The sequence below is a fragment of the Anopheles funestus genome, chromosome 2RL (assembly GCF_943734845.2).
Source record: "Anopheles funestus chromosome 2RL, idAnoFuneDA-416_04, whole genome shotgun sequence".
Taxonomy (NCBI): domain Eukaryota; kingdom Metazoa; phylum Arthropoda; class Insecta; order Diptera; family Culicidae; genus Anopheles; species Anopheles funestus.
The window spans coordinates 4,048,034-4,068,644 of NC_064598.1; the positions used below are offsets into that span (position 1 = coordinate 4,048,034).

The following is a 20,611-nucleotide window of genomic DNA, read 5'->3' on the forward strand; positions in this document are numbered from 1 at the left end:
TTTCGAATGAAACGAATTTTTAGGCGAGAATGGCATGAATTTATGATTCCTGTTTTACTAAAGGGGAATAAAATTTATCTGTTGGTGCAGTCATCATTTCCTTTTCCCTACAAAGCGTTTTCTTTTCTTCAAGATATTAAATTACGGACACTGTAGTAGTTGAAAAGTCATTCACAAATTCTTTATTATAAATATCTAGTAAAAGAAAACATTCAAACTGTCTTAACAAGTCCAAACTATCAAAAAGAGACAGACACCTACAATTTCCCTAGTAAGTACGATTCACCCTCGTAACGAGAGCAGGTCCATTACTCGGTATACGTTTCCCGAAATGCTCAGAAAACCAAACACGCATGCATGTCAGTAAAGTAATAGCAATAAATTTAAGAAGATTGTAATGCACTTTGTTGTCCTTCCTCGAATCTCTACGAATCAGTTCAGTTGTCGATTTCTTCGAGCGTTGCCTCCTGCTCCTTGAAAACATCCGGAGCAAGATCCGAATCGGCATTTTCCTGGATCAGGCGGTACTCTTCGGCCAGCTTTAGACATTCTTGCGCACATTCGATGGCCTTTGCCCGAGTTTCGTCGTTCAACTGCGTAACACCGTACATCATCTGCAGCAAATCCGTGTCGAACAATTTCGAGGCCAGCGGTTTGCTCGTCTTGATAATGTTGCGAATAATGACCATACCCCGATGCTGCACGCCGGGGCTCGGGTTTGCAACCAACGTGTGAAACACGTTCAGCCAAGCCGCTGGTTCAAACATCTTCTCGCAGCAACGCTCCGAAACGGCAGTTAGATAGGCGAGAGCACCCGATGCCGCCAGGGCAGTGTCCTCGTCCTCTTCCTCGCAGAGCAGCGCGAGTAACTTTACTCGATCGTTTTGCTTTTCGCACAGCTCTATCGCATCCGGCGACTGGACCATGTTGCACATAACCTGTGTAGCGGCACGACGCAGCATCAAGTGATCCTCTCCCATGTACGATTCGATCTTCACCATGCCCTGTTCCTTCAAAATACGCTGTCTGGTGGATTCATTCATGGAGGCCAGATTGCACAGCGCCATCATAGCTTCAAAGTTTTCCAGCGAAGTGTAATCGGGATGGAGCTGGTTCATCAAAGGCCGGATCACTTCCAAATTGCGCTGGCCCGGGAAGGCAACTTCCGGATTGATCGTGATTCCAATGCGCGACAGTGCCTGGGCAGCGTGTCGCTTACCATTGGCCGTTCCGTTTAGTGAAAGTGGAAGCAGCACCTTAGCGCCACCCTGCTGTACCACCTTGCCACGTGTTTCCTGTTCGCTGCACAGTGCGTTAAACACACGAGCAATCATTTCTTTCGAATTATCGCTTTCCGTTTTGCAAAGTGCAACCAAACCGGACGTAACACCCTCGTTGGCCAACACGATAACACGAGCACTCACAAAGTCTGGATCGTCTAGTTCGTGCTCCTCAGGGATGTGATGTTTGGCAAACTTCGCCAGCTCTACCAATTCCGGTACCATCTCCTGTTTGTCATATGCATTCACAAGATTGACCAGCGTCGTAACGACACCGTACAGCGCGGACTGGTCACCCGTTTTGGCTAGCTCAATCAAACCCTGTATGGCGGCCCGATCTTCTACCAGCTTTTCCTTTACCTCTGCATCAAGTGTCAGGTATGCAAGACCTTCGGCAGCAAACTTACGAATGTCCTTGTCCTTGCCCGGCTTCACCAAGAACCGACGACACGCTTCCGCCAGCTTCTTTGTCGATCCGTCAGCAAATGGACGAATCGAAGCGTCTAATCCGCCCGAACTGCCGATCTTGCACAGACCCACCAAGGCACGGACACGAATTTCCTCGTTCTTCGAGGAGTACAACTTCTTCAATATTTCTGCTCCCGACTGCACCAAACCCTTCGCTTTGTCCTTCTTAGAGGCAGCAGCAATCAAACATTCACAGGCCACCTGTAAATTTAGCAAACAACATGGTTAGTATAACAGGCTTTACATCAAGTTCTTTTCTCCACACTTACCTTCTGTTCTAGCAAATTATCAGACTGAGCCATTACGAGAATCATTTGAAGAACACCTTCTCGCGAAACGATCGTATTGCCAACGTCCAGTGGTCCGAGCAGCAAGGAGGTGATAGCGACCGTAACACGCACCTTCGATTCGTGGTCGGGCGTAAGCAGCTTGTCCTTCACGAAATCCGCAATCTGCTCCGTGAACCGCTCACGCGCCTGATCGTAGTACATGTTTTCGTAGATCCGTGACAAACATACCGTGGCGATCGTGCGCGACGATGGTGTAATGTTCATTGCACTTTCGTACTTGTATTCTTCCAGCTCGGAGCACACTTCCATCAGCCGCATCAATCCTTTCAGTTCGACCAGCCGTTCCGCCCAGTTTAGTGTCTTCCAGTGGACGTTTCGAATCAGCAGCTCCATAATAGAATCACGAGCCATTCCCGTGATCGTACGATCGGTCACGGAGTACAGTAGGCATGTGAGCAACGTTTCGATAATTTGCTGATTTTCCTTCACCAACAAATCGTTTGGCTTGGAGTCTTCCTTGTTGTCCATGCCTGAAATTGAGTTCAGTACGGTTTGCATGCAGTGCTGAGAGGCTGCAACACGCTCCTCTACATTGCAGTCAAGAATTTGCAGGAACCACGGAATACCGAGCTCGTTTATGACCTGCTTTGTACGTTCGGGACTTGATAGGCACACACCGTCAATCGCCCGAATAGCGTTCGTAATGATGTCGTTGTTTTTCTCCACCTTTAGCAATTTTCCGACACGCGTGACCAACCCTTCCTTCATCATAATTTCCACACCGGCCTGTTCGCGCGCTAGCACAACGATATTACCCATTGCCTGCTCACGCTTGTCCTTTGGCGCCGCGATGTCGAAAGCAATTTCGAACATTTTGGTCACCTTGTTCGAAGTTTGGGCCCGTTCCCTAGCGCGCTCCTGCACGATCGCATGCAGTCGTTCCAGGTGGGGTTTGATCGTTTTATTGTTAGGGTCATGAGTGTGGATCGTGCGCAGGTCTTTGTACGCTTCTTCAAAACGCTCCAGTGCCTCGAACGCCTGAAACCGCCGAAACAATGCTTTCGGATCGTTCGGACAGATTTCCAGCGAGTTGGTGCAATCTTTGTGGGCGTTTTCGTACTGTTCCAATTTCAAGTATGCAGCGGCACGGTTTTTGTAGAATACTGACAGATCCTTATGCTTCTCACCGGCATGGACCGCTTTCGTGTACCACTTGACCGCTGCCTCCCAGCAATCTTCCTTAAATTCCGCATTACCACGCTCTTTGAATGCAGTTGCCTCATCCGCTTCCGTCGTAACATTTACCTCCGTTGCAACCATATTCGGTATGTATTTGATTTTTCACTGTTTGCTATCAATATTCCTCGTTCACTACTTGCTCAGTCACTTTCTTCTGTATGAATCACTTGCAATTGCAGACTCGGTTGCCCTTTTATTAAGTTTTGGCCAGCGTTCTAGATTGTTCTCCAACTTTCTTCGAGACACAGTCAGGCAACGTGTAAAGGAAGATTCTCTACTGTCGCTGGTTCGCTGAGGAAAAGGAAATTGAAAATTTTCTATTTTTAAAACGTTTAGCTTTGCCTCATCTTGCCAGCTACCACCGTTAGCCGATTTCTGCTCCACAATTCCAACCAACTAACCTAGTTACGATTTATCCGATCTCTTATCGCTCAACCTCTTGGCACTCCAATTGTTGAATGGAAAGAATGTGGTAGATGATGATATTTTGGAGGAATAAAAGCTATTAAGCACAATATTGTAGGATAATTGGATTAAAGAAAAACAGATGTTTTTGTCGGCAAAACAACACAAATACAAGGGATTCTAGTGAGTAAAAAATGTCAACAAACTGCTGTCACTACTGTACCGTCAAAAACGGTCTTGTGAAAAATATTAATTGAAACAAAAAGGATTTTAATTTCACACAAAATTTCTTTCTTTAGTAAGAAAATTGGGGAAAAATAAAGATGAAAGAATTTTTGTGAAATTGACAAATTTTAAAATGTTTTAATTATAAATTTAACGTCATTTGTAGATGACCGATGGTGTGTCATTAGTGCGGTACAAAAATTCTAAACAAACCACATGCGTTTCGCACCCAAAATAAAGGAGTATAATCAAAGAACTTTGTGAAAATGTCTCGACGTCCTGAACACATCGCTCCGCCGGAAATTGTAAGTGCAAATGTATATTTACATCTTCTCAATCTAATCGCAATCATAACTTTTCAGTTCTACAACGAGGATGAAGCGAAGAAGTATACAAACAACACACGCATTATTGATATCCAAGTACAGATGTGTGAGCGTGCTATCGAACTGTTGGCACTGGATCCGGACGATGATTCTCCGCAGCTTATTCTCGATATCGGTTGCGGTTCTGGTCTTTCCGGAAGTGTATTGGAGGACCAAGGCCATTTATGGATCGGAATCGATATATCAAACAGCATGCTGGATGTAGCAATCGATCGCGAAGTCGAAGGCGATCTGTTGCTCGGTGATATGGGCCAAGGAATGCCTTTTAAGGCAGGTACGTTTGATGGAGCCGTATCGATTTCGGCTCTACAGTGGCTCTGCAATGCGGACAAAAAATCACACGTTCCACCAAAACGTTTGTATCAGTTCTTCACTACGCTGTTTTCGTGTTTGGTAAGTTGTGCCGATACTCCTCCGAGTTGATCGTATATAGTACCGATTTCCGGTTGCTTTTTTGCAGACTCGCAACGCTAGGGCGGTGTTTCAATTTTATCCTGAAAATGCAGATCAGATTGAGATGGTCACTTCCCAGGCTATGAAATCCGGCTTCTACGGTGGTATCGTAGTGGATTATCCAAATTCTACGAAGGCAAAAAAATACTTCTTAGTGCTGATGACTGGTGGTGTGGCTAAGCTCCCCGTCGCTCTCGGTACTGATGAAAGTGCGGGACAGATTGGATACAGTCGTAAGCAAGTAGAATACGCGAAGAAAGCCAGGGGAAAACCACTGAAAAAGTCCCGCGAATGGATCTTGGCAAAGAAGGAACGGCGAAGGGAACATGGTGAAGAAACGCGTCGAGATTCACGATTTACCGCAAGGAAGCGAAGTGGCCGTTTTTGAAGCATAAATCATCATCTTCATCAACAAAACAAAACAAAACTCTGCCAACTTGGTGTTTTTTGACTCGCGAAGCACGGGAGCCTTCTGTATATTGTTATTGGTCTAAAATATTTACAGATAAATAATACGATGACTCCAGTTTAACACAAACTATACCCTTTGGCCTTTTCAAGGCTCATCTTTCGTTACTGGTTTGGGAGTATCGTAAGTACCCTCATGGAACACTATCACACAGTACAGTATACAAAAAAATAACAGCGGAAATATGATGTACTCATGCTGCAAGCGGGTTTTGAAAATCTCTTCTCGTTCAGCCTTCTTCCTGAACCGCTCCTCCGCCTTCATCTTTTGATCAAACCTAGACCCGTAATGACTGCGGGCCCACTCGTCGAAATCGTAGATCGGTGTTCGTCCCGTTGCCGTCGGAGCATGCGTCCGGGTCATGCGTTTCTTATAGAACCGCGTCTGAGCGTCGTCTTCAGTGTGCTCTGCCGCCTCAGTCGCTGCTTCGCTCGCAAACTGTCGGCCGGCCGTATGCAGAATACCCTTATCGTACAGTTTCCTCAAACGGTAGTTCCCTAGGATCTCGTACGCTGCCGTAATATCCCGGAACTTTTCTGCCGCCGTTTCGCTTCCCTTGTTTTTGTCCGGATGGTACAGTTTAGACAGTTTATAGTACGCCTGCTTAATATCGTTCTGGGTTGCGTTCGATGTCACACCAAGCGAATCGTAGTGACTTCGACGGTGCGTCACGGAACAGCTGATCCATCGACTCTGTGATTCGAAACATCGCAGCAAAATTGCTCGACCGAGCCAACAGTTTAGAGGATGCCGCGAAGGTAACATTTTAGGAAATGCATTTACTGACAGTAACCATTTTCTATTCATTTATCTACACTACAGGCCAGACCGAAAACTTTTGCACAACTTTCAAAACACATCCAAACAATAAATTTCCCAAAGTTATGTCATGTTTACATAATTTGACATTTGTTGGGTAGTTTGACAGCTGTGCTAAACATCGCATAAAACATCGAAAAGACTGCTGAGCATCAGAGCACGTGTTCTCACAAGCCGTTGGATTCAAATAGCGCGCGGAGATTCATTATGTTGTAAGTAGGTCACAACGGGGAAGAAAATTTAATCATTCTGGAAGGGAAAATTTCAATCATTCTGGAAGGGAAAAGTAAACAAATATTTTAGAATTTCTAAACAATTCGTTTCTTTTGATAATTAGTGAACAAACCGTAACTCTTTCGTATATGTTTTCAAAGTTGTGAAACGCCTTAATTTAAAAATTATATTGGACTCGAATGAGTGATTCGAGTAGCTAGATTCTAAGCATAAAAAACAAAAGAAAACTCTGAATAAATTAAAAAATATACACATAAGAACACCTCAGTTGCACAACATACCGCAACGTGACCTTGGCTTATCATGCGTACCATCAAGGAATCCATGTTTATCGGCATTAGAGTCAATTTTGGAAATCCACCGCAAAAACCCATAGATAACAAATGATTCTCAATTGAAAACACTACTATACCGATAAACAGAGTGATAATTTTAGATAAAAATACAACAGGTATTTTTATCGAAGAACATTTATTCCGGTTTGTAATCAATTACAATAACACAGCTAACACACTTGAAAAGAAAATAAGTTAACCTTGTTTCCTTGTTTGTTTCAATTCCAGAATATTATGTCGGGTGCAGCTAATGGGTCAATGGCAATATAATTAACAATATTTATTTAATTCGCATGGCTTGCGCAACCTTGAGCTAGCTGAATCAATTTTATGTTTGTTCAAATGTTTAACAAAGCCGCAACTAAGTGCCGAAGCGTAACAATAAAAATTTAAAAATTAGCATCACGCTTGATAACTGATGACACCAATCGCCTCTCTTCAAGTAGTTTTTATAGATCTACAGATATTCACAAGTCAGCTGCATCCTTTCTCTTTGCAAGCGTACCTTAAACACACCTCCAAATAAGATCGACTTGACCTTCGGCGCAATCAAATTACTGTTTCGATTACATCGCTTGAGCAATGAGCAACTCAACATCCAAGTGCGCGATCTTCATAATGTTCGAGATGAAGCATAAGCATACGCGAAAGCTGAAAGTAAACATAGTTAAGTTTTGTAGCAAAAAAACACTTTAAACCTAGCTACACTGTGTGGCGTGTGTACGGGTTATAACACATTCATCTAGAGCTCAGATAGCGTTAGAAACTAACATCACTTTGAAGGCATATATGTCGTAGAACAGCTCATCGCATACCGGCTGCTGCAAACCGGAAAGACACGATTTCGGAACACCGTAAAAAATGCAAATGAAGGAATTTAGATAGCAACGAGGAAGACATTTGTTTCTATCTATTCATGATATTCTCCGACTCTAACGGTTACAATACGCAACGGAACCGTTAATCACGATAGGTGCATCTTCCCACACTCTATCTAAATCAGTTCGAAAAGGAACGACCTCCTACCCGGCGTGGATATCTTCACGGAAGGATAAACAAACAAGGAAACAAACATGATCAAGATAACGTGTTTAGCCTTTCGCGATCATTCAAGAAGCCATACGTTGAACTTTTGGGCATCTCATCGGGTCGTATATGTTGTGTGTGTTTGTGGTAAGCGATCGTAGGTCAACTCGTGGAACAGCCCTTGCATGTAGACAGGTCGCAAGGTAGGGCAGTTCTGCCGGTTGACCAGGGCCACCATAGCAAGAAGGTGCGTGTGACCGATACGGTGAAGAAAAATCAATATCTCCCCTATTGCCTGAACTCCTTTCCGTACGCCGTAGACACGCAGCTCGAGGACGGCAACGAGTATTTAAATTGACCCTCGTGCGGTTGGCGCTTTAAGCTAGATGAAAATGAATGTGTGGAAAGAAAGGAAAAAAAACCCTCACCGAGTGATCAAATATTCATGCTGCGTACGGACGGGGCCGGGAGATGCTTCGATGGTGGCGTTCAATCATTTAAAATTAAGTGTCATTACTGTACTGCCTCGTGTGAATGAAGAATTTGGCCAGTTTCGCTTGCTGCAGCCACCATTGGAACAATTGCATGCATGTTTCGAGAACACACCTCACAACGCAGTTTTCCAGCGTGTTGGTCTTTTTTTAAAAACGGTGCGGCAATTTGGCATGCTTCAATTATTTTCCAACCTTTCTTGCCTTTGACGTGTTCAAAGAGGTCGTTGCTAAAGTTGCTAAAGCTTCGGTACATTCTTGATGGCTTTTGCTTGAGTAAAGAAGAAAAAAAACCAAACCAAACAACAAAACCATTGCATCGAAAAGGTAAACCACCTGTTGATCATTGAAAGCTTCACACGCGAGACAGAAAGGGTAAGCTTCATCTTAATTCGTTTTCTGTTTTGCGTCTCGCACGCTGGTTCGAAGCTTCCGCAAGAACGTGATTTGCGCCGGAGAGGTGAGCAAAATAACGTATCTCGGGCCAAGGCCGCCGGACGGATCACCGCGATTCTCAGTTCGCGCACTTCCCTTTGTTTTGTGTGCTTCCACCATTCGTCATCGTAAACATCGATCGAGCTCTCGTGATTACCATTTTTTTGCTGTCGTTTTATCACGTACACTTACACACACTCTTAGTATCTCGCTTTGTTTTGTTTTCTCTCTGTTACTATGAATATTTGCGATAAAAACTGCGATCCCGTTTCATCGCTCTCGCCCTTATGCTGCAATCGCCGCGATACGCAATACGGACATTCTGATATCGGAGACTCGTCCCGTAAACAACGCACACCGACCGATGCCTTCCGATCCGATACATGCGTGATACAGAAAGAAAAGGAGTAACCGACCACCGTATCAAACACCAAGAAGGAACACGTACGCATACGGACGAACAAGAACGGGACGGTGCGCGAGTAAGCGCGCGCGCGCGAGCGCGGAAGTTTTGCGAAGCGAAAGTCCATGCGGTGGACGCACCACGCGGTAAGTACGCCGTTTGCGCGGTCAGGGCAAGTCAGTTTTGCTTCGTAGGTCGGTTGAAGAGAACGTGGTTCTGAGAGCGAGCGATCGTTTTGCGCGATCTTGATGCTGAGCAGCAGCAGCAGCAGCAGCAGCGAAAAGAAAACAATAACAAGCGCGATTAGCCGTGCATGCGTGCACTATTTGTTTTAGCGCAAGTCGCGGTGTTTGTTGTCGTTTAACGAGTGGGGTAAATCTGTTTACACCTTGTGTGTCACCCCCTTCAGCTGGAGTACGCACTTGTTAAAGGTTACAAGCAGGGTGCAATTTTGCTCTTCTTTTGAAAGTTTATTCCTCGCGGAAATCCTCTCCATACTTTGAGAACAACTTTTTACGGTGTACATCCGACGGTGAATCATACGGTGTAAAAAAGTGTATCAAGTAAATAGAAAACCGTTATTTGTTTGTGTGTGTGTGTGTGTGTGTGTCACTGATGCCAAGGAAAGCCAGCCAAGAAGGTCCCAGGAGAAGCCACACCGTGCGTCGTCTTTCTTCAGTGGCAGAGCAACAGCAAACGGAACGGTACGGAATGAACAACTTCGCGATCATAGCAACCTTCTCTTTGTACGTGTAAATAAACGGCAGTGCGCTCGGTAGTATGTGTCCGCGGTGTGAGTGGTGCAATAAACTAAATTGACAAGTGCAGCAAGTCTGGTCTGGCATTTATCGCGTACCATGCGAAATCTCGCGATCGAACCGTGAAGGGTGGATTAATGAAATTTTAGAGTGTGCGTACTTCAAAATTATCAGTTGACCTTCCCATCATCCTTCCCGCCCGTTGAGTTGAGTGTACAAAAATAATTAAACGCCCAAAACAAAAAACAACAAAAAACATCGAATTGAATTGATATCGAATCGAAACAAAGCACGCATGACCCTCTCGGGCTCAACCGGAAATTCGTTTCAATTGTGCAGTTTTGGTAAAGCATTGCACACCCTGATCTGCGATTAACCTAATTTCTGCTCAATCATTCAGTAACGGGCAGACTTTTGATAAGCGTCCTGGCTGGGCTTTGAAAACGGTAACATCGAATCTTTGGTATCTAATCTAATCATTCCGAACTCTGTTTTTCTGCGGGGTCGTTTTTATACGGTTTCTCCCTTTCTTGATTTGCTATTCTCCAGTTCCTACTACACTTTGCAGTGAGGGGTTGAAGCAACGTGGAACGGCGGTAACGGATGTGATACCGAACCCTTCAGACATCAAAATCGATTTGGTCCGGTAAGGTAGGGCAAGCACATATCGAACGACTTATCGCTTCACTCGGTGTTAAAAAAAAAACCACGGGTTGCTGTGTTTAGCCGCGAGCAGCATCGCGCTTATGCTGGGCACGTACCGCGTGTCAGTCGTGATCGGTCTGCGGTAAAAAAAGGCGAGACATCTTCCGCATCAGTGAGCCGGACACTAGCGCGCACTGAAGGCGATCGTTCCCGCACGGCGACGGTTCGACGACGACGACGACGAAGATGCGATCGTTCAGTTCTTTGTTCTACGCCCTAACGGTAGTTGTGGTGCTTTTGCTCCATGTCGCCACCTCCTACCGGTTGGGCGTCGGACGAGCGGATTGTACTGGGCCACCGGTTGAGATCGGATTTGTAAGTGTAGCTAGCGCTGGCTGAAAACGGCGTTTGTGCGTGAGCGCACGCCTCTTGAATGCGTGATTCATTTCCGTACGCTTCTTTCCTGCCTTACAGATGGGTTACGGTGAGTTCTCCCAGCGCGGTCAAGGTATTCATCTGCGCCAGTACGCACGTGCGTTCATCTTCGAGGATGATAACCGGGCACGGGTAGTGTTCGTCAGTGCGGATGCCGGTATGATGGGACACGCGGTCAAGCGTGACGTGCTGAACTTACTAAAGGCCCGGTACGGTGAAATGTACCGATTCGAAAACGTCGTGTTGAGCGGTTCGCATAGCCACAGCGTACCTTCGGGCTTCCTGATGTCCTACCTGTACGATATCGCATCGTTGGGTTTTGTGCCGCAAAACTTCGACGCACTGGTGGAAGGCATTACGCTTGCGATTGTACGTGCGCATGAGAGTATGCGTGAAGGTCGCGTCTTTCTGTCGGAGACGACCATTAGCGAGGCGAACATTAATCGCAGCCCGAGCGCTTACGAGAACAATCCGCAATGGGAGCGAGAACAGTATCGGGATTACACCGACAAAAAGCTGGTCCAGCTGCGGTTGGTAGATGATGCGGGTCGTCTATTCGGAGCCATCAACTGGTTCGCCGTCCATCCAACGTCGATGAACAAAACGAACCGGTACGTTTCGAGCGATAACGTTGGGTACGCTTCGGTACTGCTGGAGTTGGACCGGAATGAAGTGCGTGTTCCGGGCCGGGGGGAGTTCGTGGGATCGTTTGCGTCCACTAATCTGGGAGATGCGTCACCAAACACTATGGGACCAAAGTGTGAAAAGACGGGACTGCCGTGCGATATGTTAACATCCTCCTGTCCGGCTGGGGCAGGTGCTTGTATTGCGTCCGGTCCTGGGAAGGATATGTTCGAGAGTACCAAGATTATCGGCACGCGACTTTACGATGCAGCGATAGTAAGTAAAGCATTATTAGTCCAAACCGGAACTTTCTTTCAAATCTTCTTGATGTTTCTATCTTTCACAGAAACTGCTGAAAGCCAATGGTGGTCGGGAAGTGAAGGGACCGATCAAATTTGCCCATCAGTTTATCGACATGACTGAGATGAAGGTCCCGTACGTAAATCCTAGTACGGGTAAATCAGAAACGGTTTACGGTTGCTATCCGGCGATGGGATACAGCTTCGGCGCTGGTACAACAGATGGTCCGGGAGCGTTCGATTTCCGACAGGCCACACTGACCGATTCGACATTCTGGAATACGGCCCGTGATATCCTGGCGGAACCAACGCTAGAAGACAAGAAATGTCAAGCCCCGAAACCCATCTTAATAGCGAGCGGACGGGCAAAGTTTTCCTACGAAGTGCAACCAAAAATCGTCCCAACACAGCTACTGTTGGTTGGAGATTTTGCCATCGCAGCTGTTCCGGCGGAATTTACGACCATGTCTGGCAGGAGGCTACGAGCGGCTGTTCAACAAACATCGCTAGAAATGGCCAACCAAAAGATCACAGTTGTTGTCGCCGGCCTTTCCAACATGTACACAAGCTATGTGGCGACACCGGAAGAGTATGCGATCCAGCGTTACGAAGGCGCTTCTACACTGTATGGACCGCACACACTCACTATCTATCTGGAGCAGTTCCGTAAGCTAATGCGTTCGCTTATAACCGGTGATTCGCTCCCTCCCGGTCCAATGCCACCGTTTGAGGACGACAAACAGCTCACCCTGTCGACGGGTGTTGTATTCGATGGTCATCCGTTCGGATGGTACTTTGGCGATTGTAAGCTACAGCCCAAAGAAGCCCCGTATCACCGGGGTGACATTGTGCGGGTCATGTTTATAGCGGGCAATCCACGAAACAATCTAATGCATGAACGAACCTACTTTACCGTGGAGCGGCTCAAGCACGAATACGAGGAAACAAACAGTGTCGGAGAACACCCCCAAAATCGGGACGAGTGGGAAGTGATTGCGACCGATGCGAACTGGGAAACGAAATTCAAGTGGCACCGACGGTCCACACTGTTTGCGTACAGTGACATCGAACTGGAGTGGGAAATTACGGATCAGATCGATCCGGGAACGTACCGGATACAGCATTTCGGTTACTGGCGATACATCCTGGGAGGCATTTACCCGTACAATGGCACCACAAGGAATTTTATCGTGGAATGATGAAAAAGGCAGGTTCGTTTTAAGAAGATTTCTAATGTGCCAAATCTAAACATTAGCAAGTTTTTTTTCTGGAACTGATTGTACCAATAGGCGGCACAGTAAGCTCAGCAAAAGTAGTATTAATGGAAAGTATACGGAACATTCCGAGGGTTTGGGGCGTGCGATATTAATCGCTATTATAGACGTTATGGTTTAATCGTACTATGATATTCATACCAAAAAGAGCATGATTTCGTATAACGCCATTCTTTGAAAAAGAAAACAAAACAATAACTTGCTTATTTGCATATTCAACACTTTGATAATGTGATCATCAACTGATAAGAGTGAGCGTTACTATATGTATATACATACATATTGCTTAACATAATATTGTCATAAAACGTGCTGTGTATTATAATAAATAAAGTTTCAATAGATTGTACAGAACATAATTTATGTTGTCGATAATGTCCGTTTGATAAAATGCATATAACGGAGAGATGCAAACACGTGGAGAGCATTTGACTTGGTTGGTTTGGTTTTGCGCTACAACTGCTCGGCGTTTGCATGCAGCTGCTCGAAATGCAGTGCTCGAGACCCTTTGCTCGAAACATTATGAAGGGTTCGGAAATTGTTCACAAACGTCAGTTGCGATGGCCTAGAGACAATCGTTGGTGTGCAGCTTCTTGTCATCGTTAACTCAAAACAAAAGTGCAAAAGGAAAAACAAAGTACATTCACGGTCAAAGTCTGTTCATTTTTGCTTTCTTTTCGCGTCACATCCTTTTGCATCGGATTTGTGGCTGGTGTGTTCGACTAGCGTCATTGTTTTGTTGTGCTAGGACAAAATGTACCAGCCGTATCTACAGCAAGCCGTCCAATCCCTGCAGGGGCTTAGCTCGGATGAGCTAAGAGATCTGCTGGGCGACGACGAGAAGCTGGACGAACGGGTTAACGAAGCGGTAGGAGGACGTGGGTGTGACTCATCCTCGCCAATTGATAACTATCTCATCCTTTCGCACCGCAGTTGGAACCACTAGAATCATCAAAGGATTTGATTATCGCTGAAAACCGAAGCCTCGCAGAGAAGAACTTGAATTTTGAACCAAAGATGGTCGAACTACGATCGCGGGTGCAGGAACTGGCCGATGAATGCCGTACGCTAGGTGAATCGGTGAAGGAAAAGTCGACACAACTGTGTAAGTGGAAGATTTCTCATGCTTGACGCAATGAGCCAGCTGCTAAATTTATGTTCATCTTTCAGCTTCGAAATCCGAGACGAACAATGCGGAGACAGTGCTGGCACTGTTGCAGACGGCCGCAGCAGAAAGCGAAGAGGAGTCAGAAAGTATTGTGAAGCAGTTGCTCGACAGCGAACTACCAGTGGATGCTTATTTAGAGCAATTTATGAACAGCCGCAAATTGATGCACAGTCGGAAGCTGAAGGCAGAGAAGATGACCGAACTGCTTCGTAGCAACAGACACACCACTCAAAGATTTAATGCGGGATATGGTCCAGCCTCGATGCCCTACCCACCTTCAGACACATCCGTTACTGGTGGTTTCTATGTTCCACCGGGGATGACAACGTCAAGCACTTCTGCTGTGCCCTACCCAGTGGGACCTACATCGATGCCGATGCCGATGGTCATGTTCCGACCTCCACAATTTTAGAAAAAAAAGCTTTCGTATGCCTTTACCAATACTGTGCTGTTGGGTGCCGTTGAATCCCTTGGCTCGACCAGATGCGGACGTTTGTGACAGAGAAGAGGGTGAGCCATTGAACAAACGCTTTATTGATTGTTCTAAACGCTCAACGAAGATTAGGGCCATATAAGCATCTACGGATAGGTTGCCACTATGACACTATAAATGAAGAGTTTAATTTGTTAAGTTAAAATGATAATGGTGCAAATGTGATCGATTTGCGACAAAAGTTTGCGCCTGATAAAAACAGGCTGAAGCGTGAGCAGAAATTAAATATATCAGCGAAACGTTACAACAAAGAGTGTATGCTTTGAAACATTAAGTTATTTGCATATTTCTGTGAATGTAATAACCTTTTCTTCCATATGTTTTATGTAAAAATTAAAAAAGTAAAGTGAAATAAATTAAAATCCGCTGTATTTATAGCTAAAACTTTTTCGGCACACCCTTGCTCTAAGCTACAACTTGGCAAACTGTCAAAAGAAAACGTCAAACGCAACTCGTACAAAAAAGTAAACAAACACACGTTGCCGCTTCTTAACGAGTGATAGAAACCGTATTTTGTTACAAAAATCTGTAAAGATGAGTTCGAAAAGAGGTGATACGCATCGAACACGAGCCCAAAAGCACAAAAACACGTACGCGTTTAAGAACAATCTGCACGATAAACACACACCGTTGATAAAGCTCATCACAAACCTGAACGTGTGTGAAGTTTGTGAACACTGCAAGGGTGTCATCGACTGGAAGATCAAATACCGCAAATACAAACCGCTAACCCAGCCTAAATCGTGCAGTAAGTGTGGCGAGCGAAAAGTGAAGCGTGCCTACCATGTAATCTGTCGCGAATGTGCCCTTGCCAGTCGGTGTTGCGCCAAATGTCTAAAGTCAGCGGACGAAGCTAGCATCATTCCGCCGGAACCGACGGAACAGGAACAGGTCAAGCTGAAAGCAGAGATGGATCAGCTAATAAAGTCGCTGTCCGAGAGAAAACGGCGAACATTCCTACGGTACATGAATCGTGGCCAAAAGAAAAAGCAAAAAGGCGATGAGTACGATTCGGATGAGGATGAAAGCGAGAGACAGAAGAAAAAGTTAACTGCCGAGATGCCCCGTACCAGGGAAGAACTGCTACAAAAAATCGAACAGCTAAAGCTGTCTTCTGGAAAGAATGGTGACAACGAAGACGGCGAAGATGAGGATGATTCGGAGGATTTCAGCAGCGATGATGAGGATTACGAAGGCTTCAGCGATGAGGATTTATCAAAAAGTTCGAACACTAAATAAATTCGCCTTATGTGTGAAATGTAATGTTTGATTTTTATAAGAAAAGTATGCTTTATTTATCACGTTAAACAAGATAAAGCGGTAATGAAAGGTGTATAGTAAAAGTCCTTAAAATTACAGTATATAAAAGCACACCAATTGGTTTGTGGAACAACCTTATCCCCGGTTTGTTGGTAGTTTGGCTTTAATCAGCTCTGGAATGCTGATCCTTTGCACCGAATATTTGCTATCACATCGAAGTACAACATTAAGCATAAGCTTTGCAAGTACGGCCAGCCGATACACGGTCGTGTATTAGTCTATCGACAGAGATTTCATCATTCGATCGGTCGATTCATCGATAACGGTTGCATCCGGATTACGCTGACGTTCTTCGGCGAGGAAGTAGGGTCTCTGTTTTTCGAACTCCTTCAAGTGGTCCTGATGAAGTTCATCGATCGACTTCAAATCACCACCTAGATCGGACGGTAATCCACTTTTCGGTATCCATTCTTCATAGAACGGTTCCATGTTCTCACTCGATGTGTGCAGATAGAGCTGGATAAGGTAGAAACAGTAAATAATGATGTCAGCTTAATATTTCTTCGCCTCATCCTTACCATGTTTAAGATTTCCGCATGAATAAATGGTTTAATGATGTAGAGAATTTTGTCGAAGAATGAAACCACATTCATCACGTGTATCGCCTTCAATTTGGCCGGCAAACCCTCCTGCAAGTAGTTGAAGAACTTTCGCACCGAGCTAATGTTGATGCGGGTAAGATGCATCAGGCCAACGTTTTTCATGTCAAACAGGAAAATGATTCCCGGTCGTGGTCCCTGGTTGTACAGGCAGGAGTCGATGGTCATGAAGTACGTTTTGATCGCTTCGTCGAAATGATAATTGGAAGAACGTGAATTTTTCAAACGATGAAACACCACCGAATACCCGCTGGGCGTCGTTGGAAGTGGAAAGTAATCTCTAAAAGAAAGAAAAAGACGCAGTTTGATCGAACTTGGTTTGTTTTCTTAAATGCCTGAGCGACAATACGCACTGATTTTGAAGACATTGTTGTATAGCCGCACTCTGAGGATCGCGATTGTTAAACAGTTCCGGTCCGTTCCGGCGTGCTTCGTAGTAAATTTTTAATACTTTGCGCGTTTCGTCGATATTCTTATCGCACGCATCCAAAAAGCATGCCAGCTGTTTATCGGTGATCGTAGCTGGTACACCTTCGATCGGTGGATGTCGCAGTGCTTTCAAATCATCCCGGGAAAGACCTTCCCGCTCCAGTGCCTCGGTCAAGTCGAAGCCCAAATCGTGCTCCATGGTGGTAGTTGATGGTAACAAAAGCTGCAAGTGAGGGCGGTCTATTATCTGCGAAGAACGAAACAGGCGTTGTGATAAAAATTAATAAATCAATTTATAGCTTTACGATCAAAGGCCAAACAGGATGGTGGGTCGCTGACTATCGCTCGCTAAGGGACAATCCTTGCAGTCCTTGGGTGTTACAAAAGTATGGCTTTCTAATTGCTCATAATTGGTCGCGAAGGACGCAGCTGGTAAATGGATGGTTTGGAAATAGATATTTTCTTTACACCCCGAATCCCATGGACGTTACAGCTCGTTCATAAAACGCGGCCAGCGGAACGCAAGTATCAGTAGCACTGGTCGATTAAAAATAATGACGATTTATTGATCATTCGCGTACATCCACGCTGTCCAAGGGCTGCGCTTTACACAGCAGAACGGTGCTTCGGTGTTGGAAAAGTTGTGCCATAAAGCACCATAAACTATATCCATGTCCATGATCGATTAGCATAGTCGTCAATGTTTAGTTTCTCCCGCCATGTTTGTTTCTTAAAGTTCAAACGGATGCGCCACCCCTAAAGGGTACGTCACGGTAATTCTAACGCGCACTGGCACAGCAAAGTAATTGTCCGTCTGTCCGTCTAATCACTTCCTTTGCATCGTTCATACAACACCTGATGACCATCGGGCTTGCAAAGCGACGAGAACCGTATTATCAGTGTGAAAATAATTACAAATTCAAATGAAAACATCGGAGACACACATACACACGCAAACGCTTCCACCTTTTAGAACTTTAGCTAAACAACGGAACGATCAAGTTCAGGTCACTAAGTCACCCAGCCAAGGTGCCTGGGGGGATGAAATAGCCCGGGTCGACTTTACATTGTTCCACGTGGGATGAATGGCGGTTACGGCAGAGAAAGACGCATGAATGGACGTCACATGCGCGCAGTGGAATGTTTCGTTAACGTTTGCTGGCGAATTGTAATCAAACAAATCACACCTTTTTTCTCGACGGTTTGTCGTGAAGCATTATTCATTTCCAGAAGTCGCGTTTGTTGATTTACGCGGTAATGGTGACTTGGTTCGATGGTGGTTAGAATACAATTCCATAGAAAAATTAAAAGATGATCTTAAGCTTTAAAAATGATCATTAACTAGCAGCTTGACGCTCTTCACTCTTAGGTAGCATATTCATCGTGGATTTATTTAAATTTTCGACCATTAAAGGTGTGAAAGAAAACAAAAATGAATCTCAACAAACCCTCCACGCTTCGTACGGTCGTAAAAACACTTGAAAAGTACAAAATTGAATAAAACAACAAACTCATGTTGACGCACGTGTTTTCACAAAACCCCATCCAAACAGCTGTAAATACAAACAAGCGCGCCAAGATCGTCATGAAACTGTTAACTTTTTATGAAACAAATGCAGAAAAAAATGCCACTTTCGCAGCACTATCGAACGTTTGGTTTGTTTGTGTTGGGGGGAACAAAAAATTACAGAAGTACTTCGAAGTTCCCTTCGATCGCTTTGCAAACTTACACGGCGATCATTGTAACAGAACGACCGGTTCTGTAGGGATTGATTGGCCCTTCGTTTGCTTGCGCAAAACAAAACCCGCAAAAGAAACACCCTAATGGCGTCCAGTTGGCTGCCATTTTGCAACACTAACTACTAACTATCTCAAACGCCAAGATAAGTATGCCGAGTCGAGTTTCGCAGAGCGTTATGCAACGTTACCGTGAGTTGGCCATTATGCTAGAGATCTCTCTCAAAAACCGGTCGTCAACCTGATCAGCTGGAACAGTCGCAGTGTTTTAGTGTTGGATGCTGTTTGCAAATGTATGCTTTTTTGTAGAGAAAAAAAAATGTGTCAGCACGACCCAAAAGACTCCACAAGCGTGTTGTTGGTTTTACAAATTTTCACATACATTCCGGAATCATTTCGCCACTTTCGGTTAAAAGGCTCGTGTTTGGTTAAAAGAAGCGAAACACTGGACACTCTAATGGGGTTATGCTGGACCGATAGCTTGGGCCAAACTTTGAAACGCAGGGTGAAAACTATCACTTTCCTTTGGCCCACTTACCAAAGAGTCAAACATCGTCACGATTACCTCACGGCATAAAGAGCACAAGCATTTGAAAATGACTTCATAACTTTTTAGACAAAGTGCAATTGGAATGTGCTTCATAACAAGTAGAACATTCGTAATAATGTTTTGAATGTCACTAAAGTAACTGAACGAACTGAACCAGGTAAAGGTCATGAGGAAGCGAATACTGAAGAACATCTTGATAGCGTTCGACTGAGGTACATTTCTGGTGTTTAATAATCGCTAACTTACGAAGCGTAACATACGGATGTTTCTTATACATGACGGCTTCAGAACCAGCTTGATGAAGACATGGAACAAAATATTCTTCACAACTATATATAACCTCAAAAACCTGTTTCTTTTTCGTACTAATACACTGGATCCATTTTGAAATCGATGAGCGTAACCGTTCTACACAAAATCGTACCCCTTTCACCATCGATCGCTTGTTGCAGGTTGTGTTTGTTTTTTACCTTCACTGCTATGACTCGCAGCATAAACCACCTAACACCACGTTTGCTTCATGTTTTTTTTTTGAACGACGATAGAGTAAACTAATCGTTAGAAGGTACAACAACAAAAAATCAAAACAAAAAGAACCATTTTCCATTTCACCGGTGATGGGGAAAAAACAGATTGCACCCACGTAAACAACACGCCAAAACGCACCTTCGACACCGATTGCTCACACACATTGCCCATGGTCTAAAACGCATTTTCCCTTCCCCCCCAATCCGTAGTGTGGATACTATTCGAAAAGGAAATTTCGGTTAGCACCGTTTAGGATTCAATTTCGTACACACACAAGGTGCGCACATCTCGTGCACGAAGAATTTCCCGACAACAAAGCACCGGGACACCGTGTGGGGACGTGTATCGGTTTGGGGATATTTTTGCACGATATTTTTAGCATACGAACATGACCACCCTTCGCGTCGTGTGGCCCCGTTCCGTGCATGTTCTCCATGCGTCCACAGAACGGAGCGTTTGATGAATGTCAGCGCATTGGCCAGAAGACTGTTGGGAAATGCAGTGCAGTGTCTGCGGTTAACCGCACGGACGCTTCGTTATGCTGCAATAACACTGACTGACGGCACATGACATAATAGTAATCTGCCCGTCGGCTAGGACGAGAAGAAAGCTTAACAACCGCTGAAAGAAACACACCCTCAAACACACAGACACACACACCTTTTTGCTAGGGAACGGGAAGATGAATCAGTGGAACGACCGTATCAGTGCCCCGAGACTACCGTGTCGCGCGAGAGTTGAAAACGAACTGAATCTAACGATCGATAGGCAGGAACACCGAGTGCAGCTCGGTG

The 20,611-nt window shown here is 45.0% G+C and overlaps 8 protein-coding genes across 12 annotated transcripts in view; 5 read left to right on the plus strand and 3 right to left on the minus strand.

Moving 5' to 3' along the window:
* Positions 1-20,611, plus strand: part of LOC125761607 (alpha-tocopherol transfer protein-like) — a 151,870-nt gene that overhangs the window by 117,905 nt on the left and 13,354 nt on the right. The window lies entirely within an intron of this gene.
* On the minus strand, positions 160-3,892 carry LOC125761600 (protein unc-45 homolog B). 2 transcript variants are annotated; one of them, XM_049422877.1, is made up of 3 exons: positions 3,679-3,892; positions 2,018-3,568; positions 160-1,949 (listed from the first exon to the last, which is right to left on the minus strand). In XM_049422877.1, the coding sequence occupies exons 2-3, from the start codon at positions 3,356-3,358 to the stop codon at positions 438-440; spliced, it is 2,853 nt and encodes a 950-aa protein (XP_049278834.1). In that variant the 5' UTR covers positions 3,359-3,568; positions 3,679-3,892; the 3' UTR covers positions 160-437. The 2 variants fall into 2 exon arrangements, with proteins under 2 accessions (XP_049278834.1, XP_049278833.1); XM_049422876.1 differs by having other exon boundaries at positions 2,018-3,594.
* On the plus strand, positions 4,067-5,284 carry LOC125761610 (probable 18S rRNA (guanine-N(7))-methyltransferase). Its single transcript, XM_049422910.1, has 3 exons — positions 4,067-4,212; positions 4,270-4,686; positions 4,754-5,284. The coding sequence occupies exons 1-3, from the start codon at positions 4,174-4,176 to the stop codon at positions 5,132-5,134; spliced, it is 837 nt and encodes a 278-aa protein (XP_049278867.1). The 5' UTR covers positions 4,067-4,173; the 3' UTR covers positions 5,135-5,284.
* LOC125761611 (dnaJ homolog subfamily C member 30, mitochondrial) lies at positions 5,184-6,218 on the minus strand. Its single transcript, XM_049422911.1, has one exon. It carries the CDS (start codon positions 6,020-6,022, stop codon positions 5,303-5,305), a length of 720 nt encoding a protein of 239 aa, XP_049278868.1. The 5' UTR covers positions 6,023-6,218; the 3' UTR covers positions 5,184-5,302.
* LOC125761603 (neutral ceramidase-like) lies at positions 9,084-13,352 on the plus strand. 4 transcript variants are annotated; one of them, XM_049422903.1, is made up of 4 exons: positions 9,084-9,104; positions 10,266-10,736; positions 10,836-11,696; positions 11,767-13,352. In XM_049422903.1, the coding sequence occupies exons 2-4, from the start codon at positions 10,608-10,610 to the stop codon at positions 12,916-12,918; spliced, it is 2,142 nt and encodes a 713-aa protein (XP_049278860.1). In that variant the 5' UTR covers positions 9,084-9,104; positions 10,266-10,607; the 3' UTR covers positions 12,919-13,352. The 4 variants fall into 4 exon arrangements, with proteins under 4 accessions (XP_049278860.1, XP_049278857.1, XP_049278856.1 ...); XM_049422900.1 differs by lacking the exon at positions 9,084-9,104 and adding an exon at positions 9,130-10,179; XM_049422899.1 differs by lacking the exon at positions 9,084-9,104 and adding an exon at positions 9,130-10,162.
* LOC125761614 (vacuolar protein sorting-associated protein 37B) lies at positions 13,587-14,905 on the plus strand. Its single transcript, XM_049422913.1, has 3 exons — positions 13,587-13,861; positions 13,927-14,098; positions 14,164-14,905. Exons 1-3 carry the CDS (start codon positions 13,748-13,750, stop codon positions 14,571-14,573), a joined length of 696 nt encoding a protein of 231 aa, XP_049278870.1. The 5' UTR covers positions 13,587-13,747; the 3' UTR covers positions 14,574-14,905.
* On the plus strand, positions 15,087-15,917 carry LOC125761612 (uncharacterized protein C9orf85 homolog). The gene has a single exon (XM_049422912.1). The coding sequence runs from the start codon at positions 15,189-15,191 to the stop codon at positions 15,891-15,893; it is 705 nt and encodes a 234-aa protein (XP_049278869.1). The 5' UTR covers positions 15,087-15,188; the 3' UTR covers positions 15,894-15,917.
* On the minus strand, positions 15,920-20,594 carry LOC125761609 (alpha-tocopherol transfer protein-like). Its single transcript, XM_049422909.1, has 4 exons — positions 20,478-20,594; positions 16,927-17,249; positions 16,493-16,853; positions 15,920-16,430 (listed from the first exon to the last, which is right to left on the minus strand). The coding sequence occupies exons 2-4, from the start codon at positions 17,199-17,201 to the stop codon at positions 16,188-16,190; spliced, it is 879 nt and encodes a 292-aa protein (XP_049278866.1). The 5' UTR covers positions 17,202-17,249; positions 20,478-20,594; the 3' UTR covers positions 15,920-16,187.

Excerpts from the sequence above, each read along its gene's own strand:
- LOC125761610 (XM_049422910.1), top strand. The coding sequence starts at position 4,174 with ATGTCTCGACGTCCTGAACACATCGCTCCGCCGGAAATT. Across the intron at positions 4,213-4,269 it reads ACATCGCTCCGCCGGAAATT|TTCTACAACGAGGATGAAGC; the intron begins GTAAGTGCAAAT and ends ATAACTTTTCAG. Across the intron at positions 4,687-4,753 it reads CTACGCTGTTTTCGTGTTTG|ACTCGCAACGCTAGGGCGGT; the intron begins GTAAGTTGTGCC and ends GCTTTTTTGCAG.
- LOC125761612 (XM_049422912.1), top strand. The coding sequence starts at position 15,189 with ATGAGTTCGAAAAGAGGTGATACGCATCGAACACGAGCCCAAAAGCAC.
- LOC125761600 (XM_049422877.1), bottom strand. The coding sequence starts at position 3,358 with ATGGTTGCAACGGAGGTAAATGTTACGACGGAAGCGGATGAGGCAACT. Across the intron at positions 1,950-2,017 it reads ATAATTTGCTAGAACAGAAG|GTGGCCTGTGAATGTTTGAT; the intron begins GTAAGTGTGGAG and ends CTAAATTTACAG.
- LOC125761603 (XM_049422903.1), top strand. The coding sequence starts at position 10,608 with ATGCGATCGTTCAGTTCTTTGTTCTACGCCCTAACGGTAGTTGTGGTG. Across the intron at positions 10,737-10,835 it reads CACCGGTTGAGATCGGATTT|ATGGGTTACGGTGAGTTCTC; the intron begins GTAAGTGTAGCT and ends CCTGCCTTACAG. Across the intron at positions 11,697-11,766 it reads GACTTTACGATGCAGCGATA|AAACTGCTGAAAGCCAATGG; the intron begins GTAAGTAAAGCA and ends TATCTTTCACAG.
- LOC125761611 (XM_049422911.1), bottom strand. The coding sequence starts at position 6,022 with ATGAATAGAAAATGGTTACTGTCAGTAAATGCATTTCCTAAAATGTTA.
- LOC125761609 (XM_049422909.1), bottom strand. The coding sequence starts at position 17,201 with ATGGAGCACGATTTGGGCTTCGACTTGACCGAGGCACTGGAGCGGGAA. Across the intron at positions 16,854-16,926 it reads CAACAATGTCTTCAAAATCA|AGATTACTTTCCACTTCCAA; the intron begins GTGCGTATTGTC and ends TCTTTCTTTTAG. Across the intron at positions 16,431-16,492 it reads ATGCGGAAATCTTAAACATG|CTCTATCTGCACACATCGAG; the intron begins GTAAGGATGAGG and ends TACCTTATCCAG.
- LOC125761614 (XM_049422913.1), top strand. The coding sequence starts at position 13,748 with ATGTACCAGCCGTATCTACAGCAAGCCGTCCAATCCCTGCAGGGGCTT. Across the intron at positions 13,862-13,926 it reads ACGAACGGGTTAACGAAGCG|TTGGAACCACTAGAATCATC; the intron begins GTAGGAGGACGT and ends TTCGCACCGCAG. Across the intron at positions 14,099-14,163 it reads GGAAAAGTCGACACAACTGT|CTTCGAAATCCGAGACGAAC; the intron begins GTAAGTGGAAGA and ends TTCATCTTTCAG.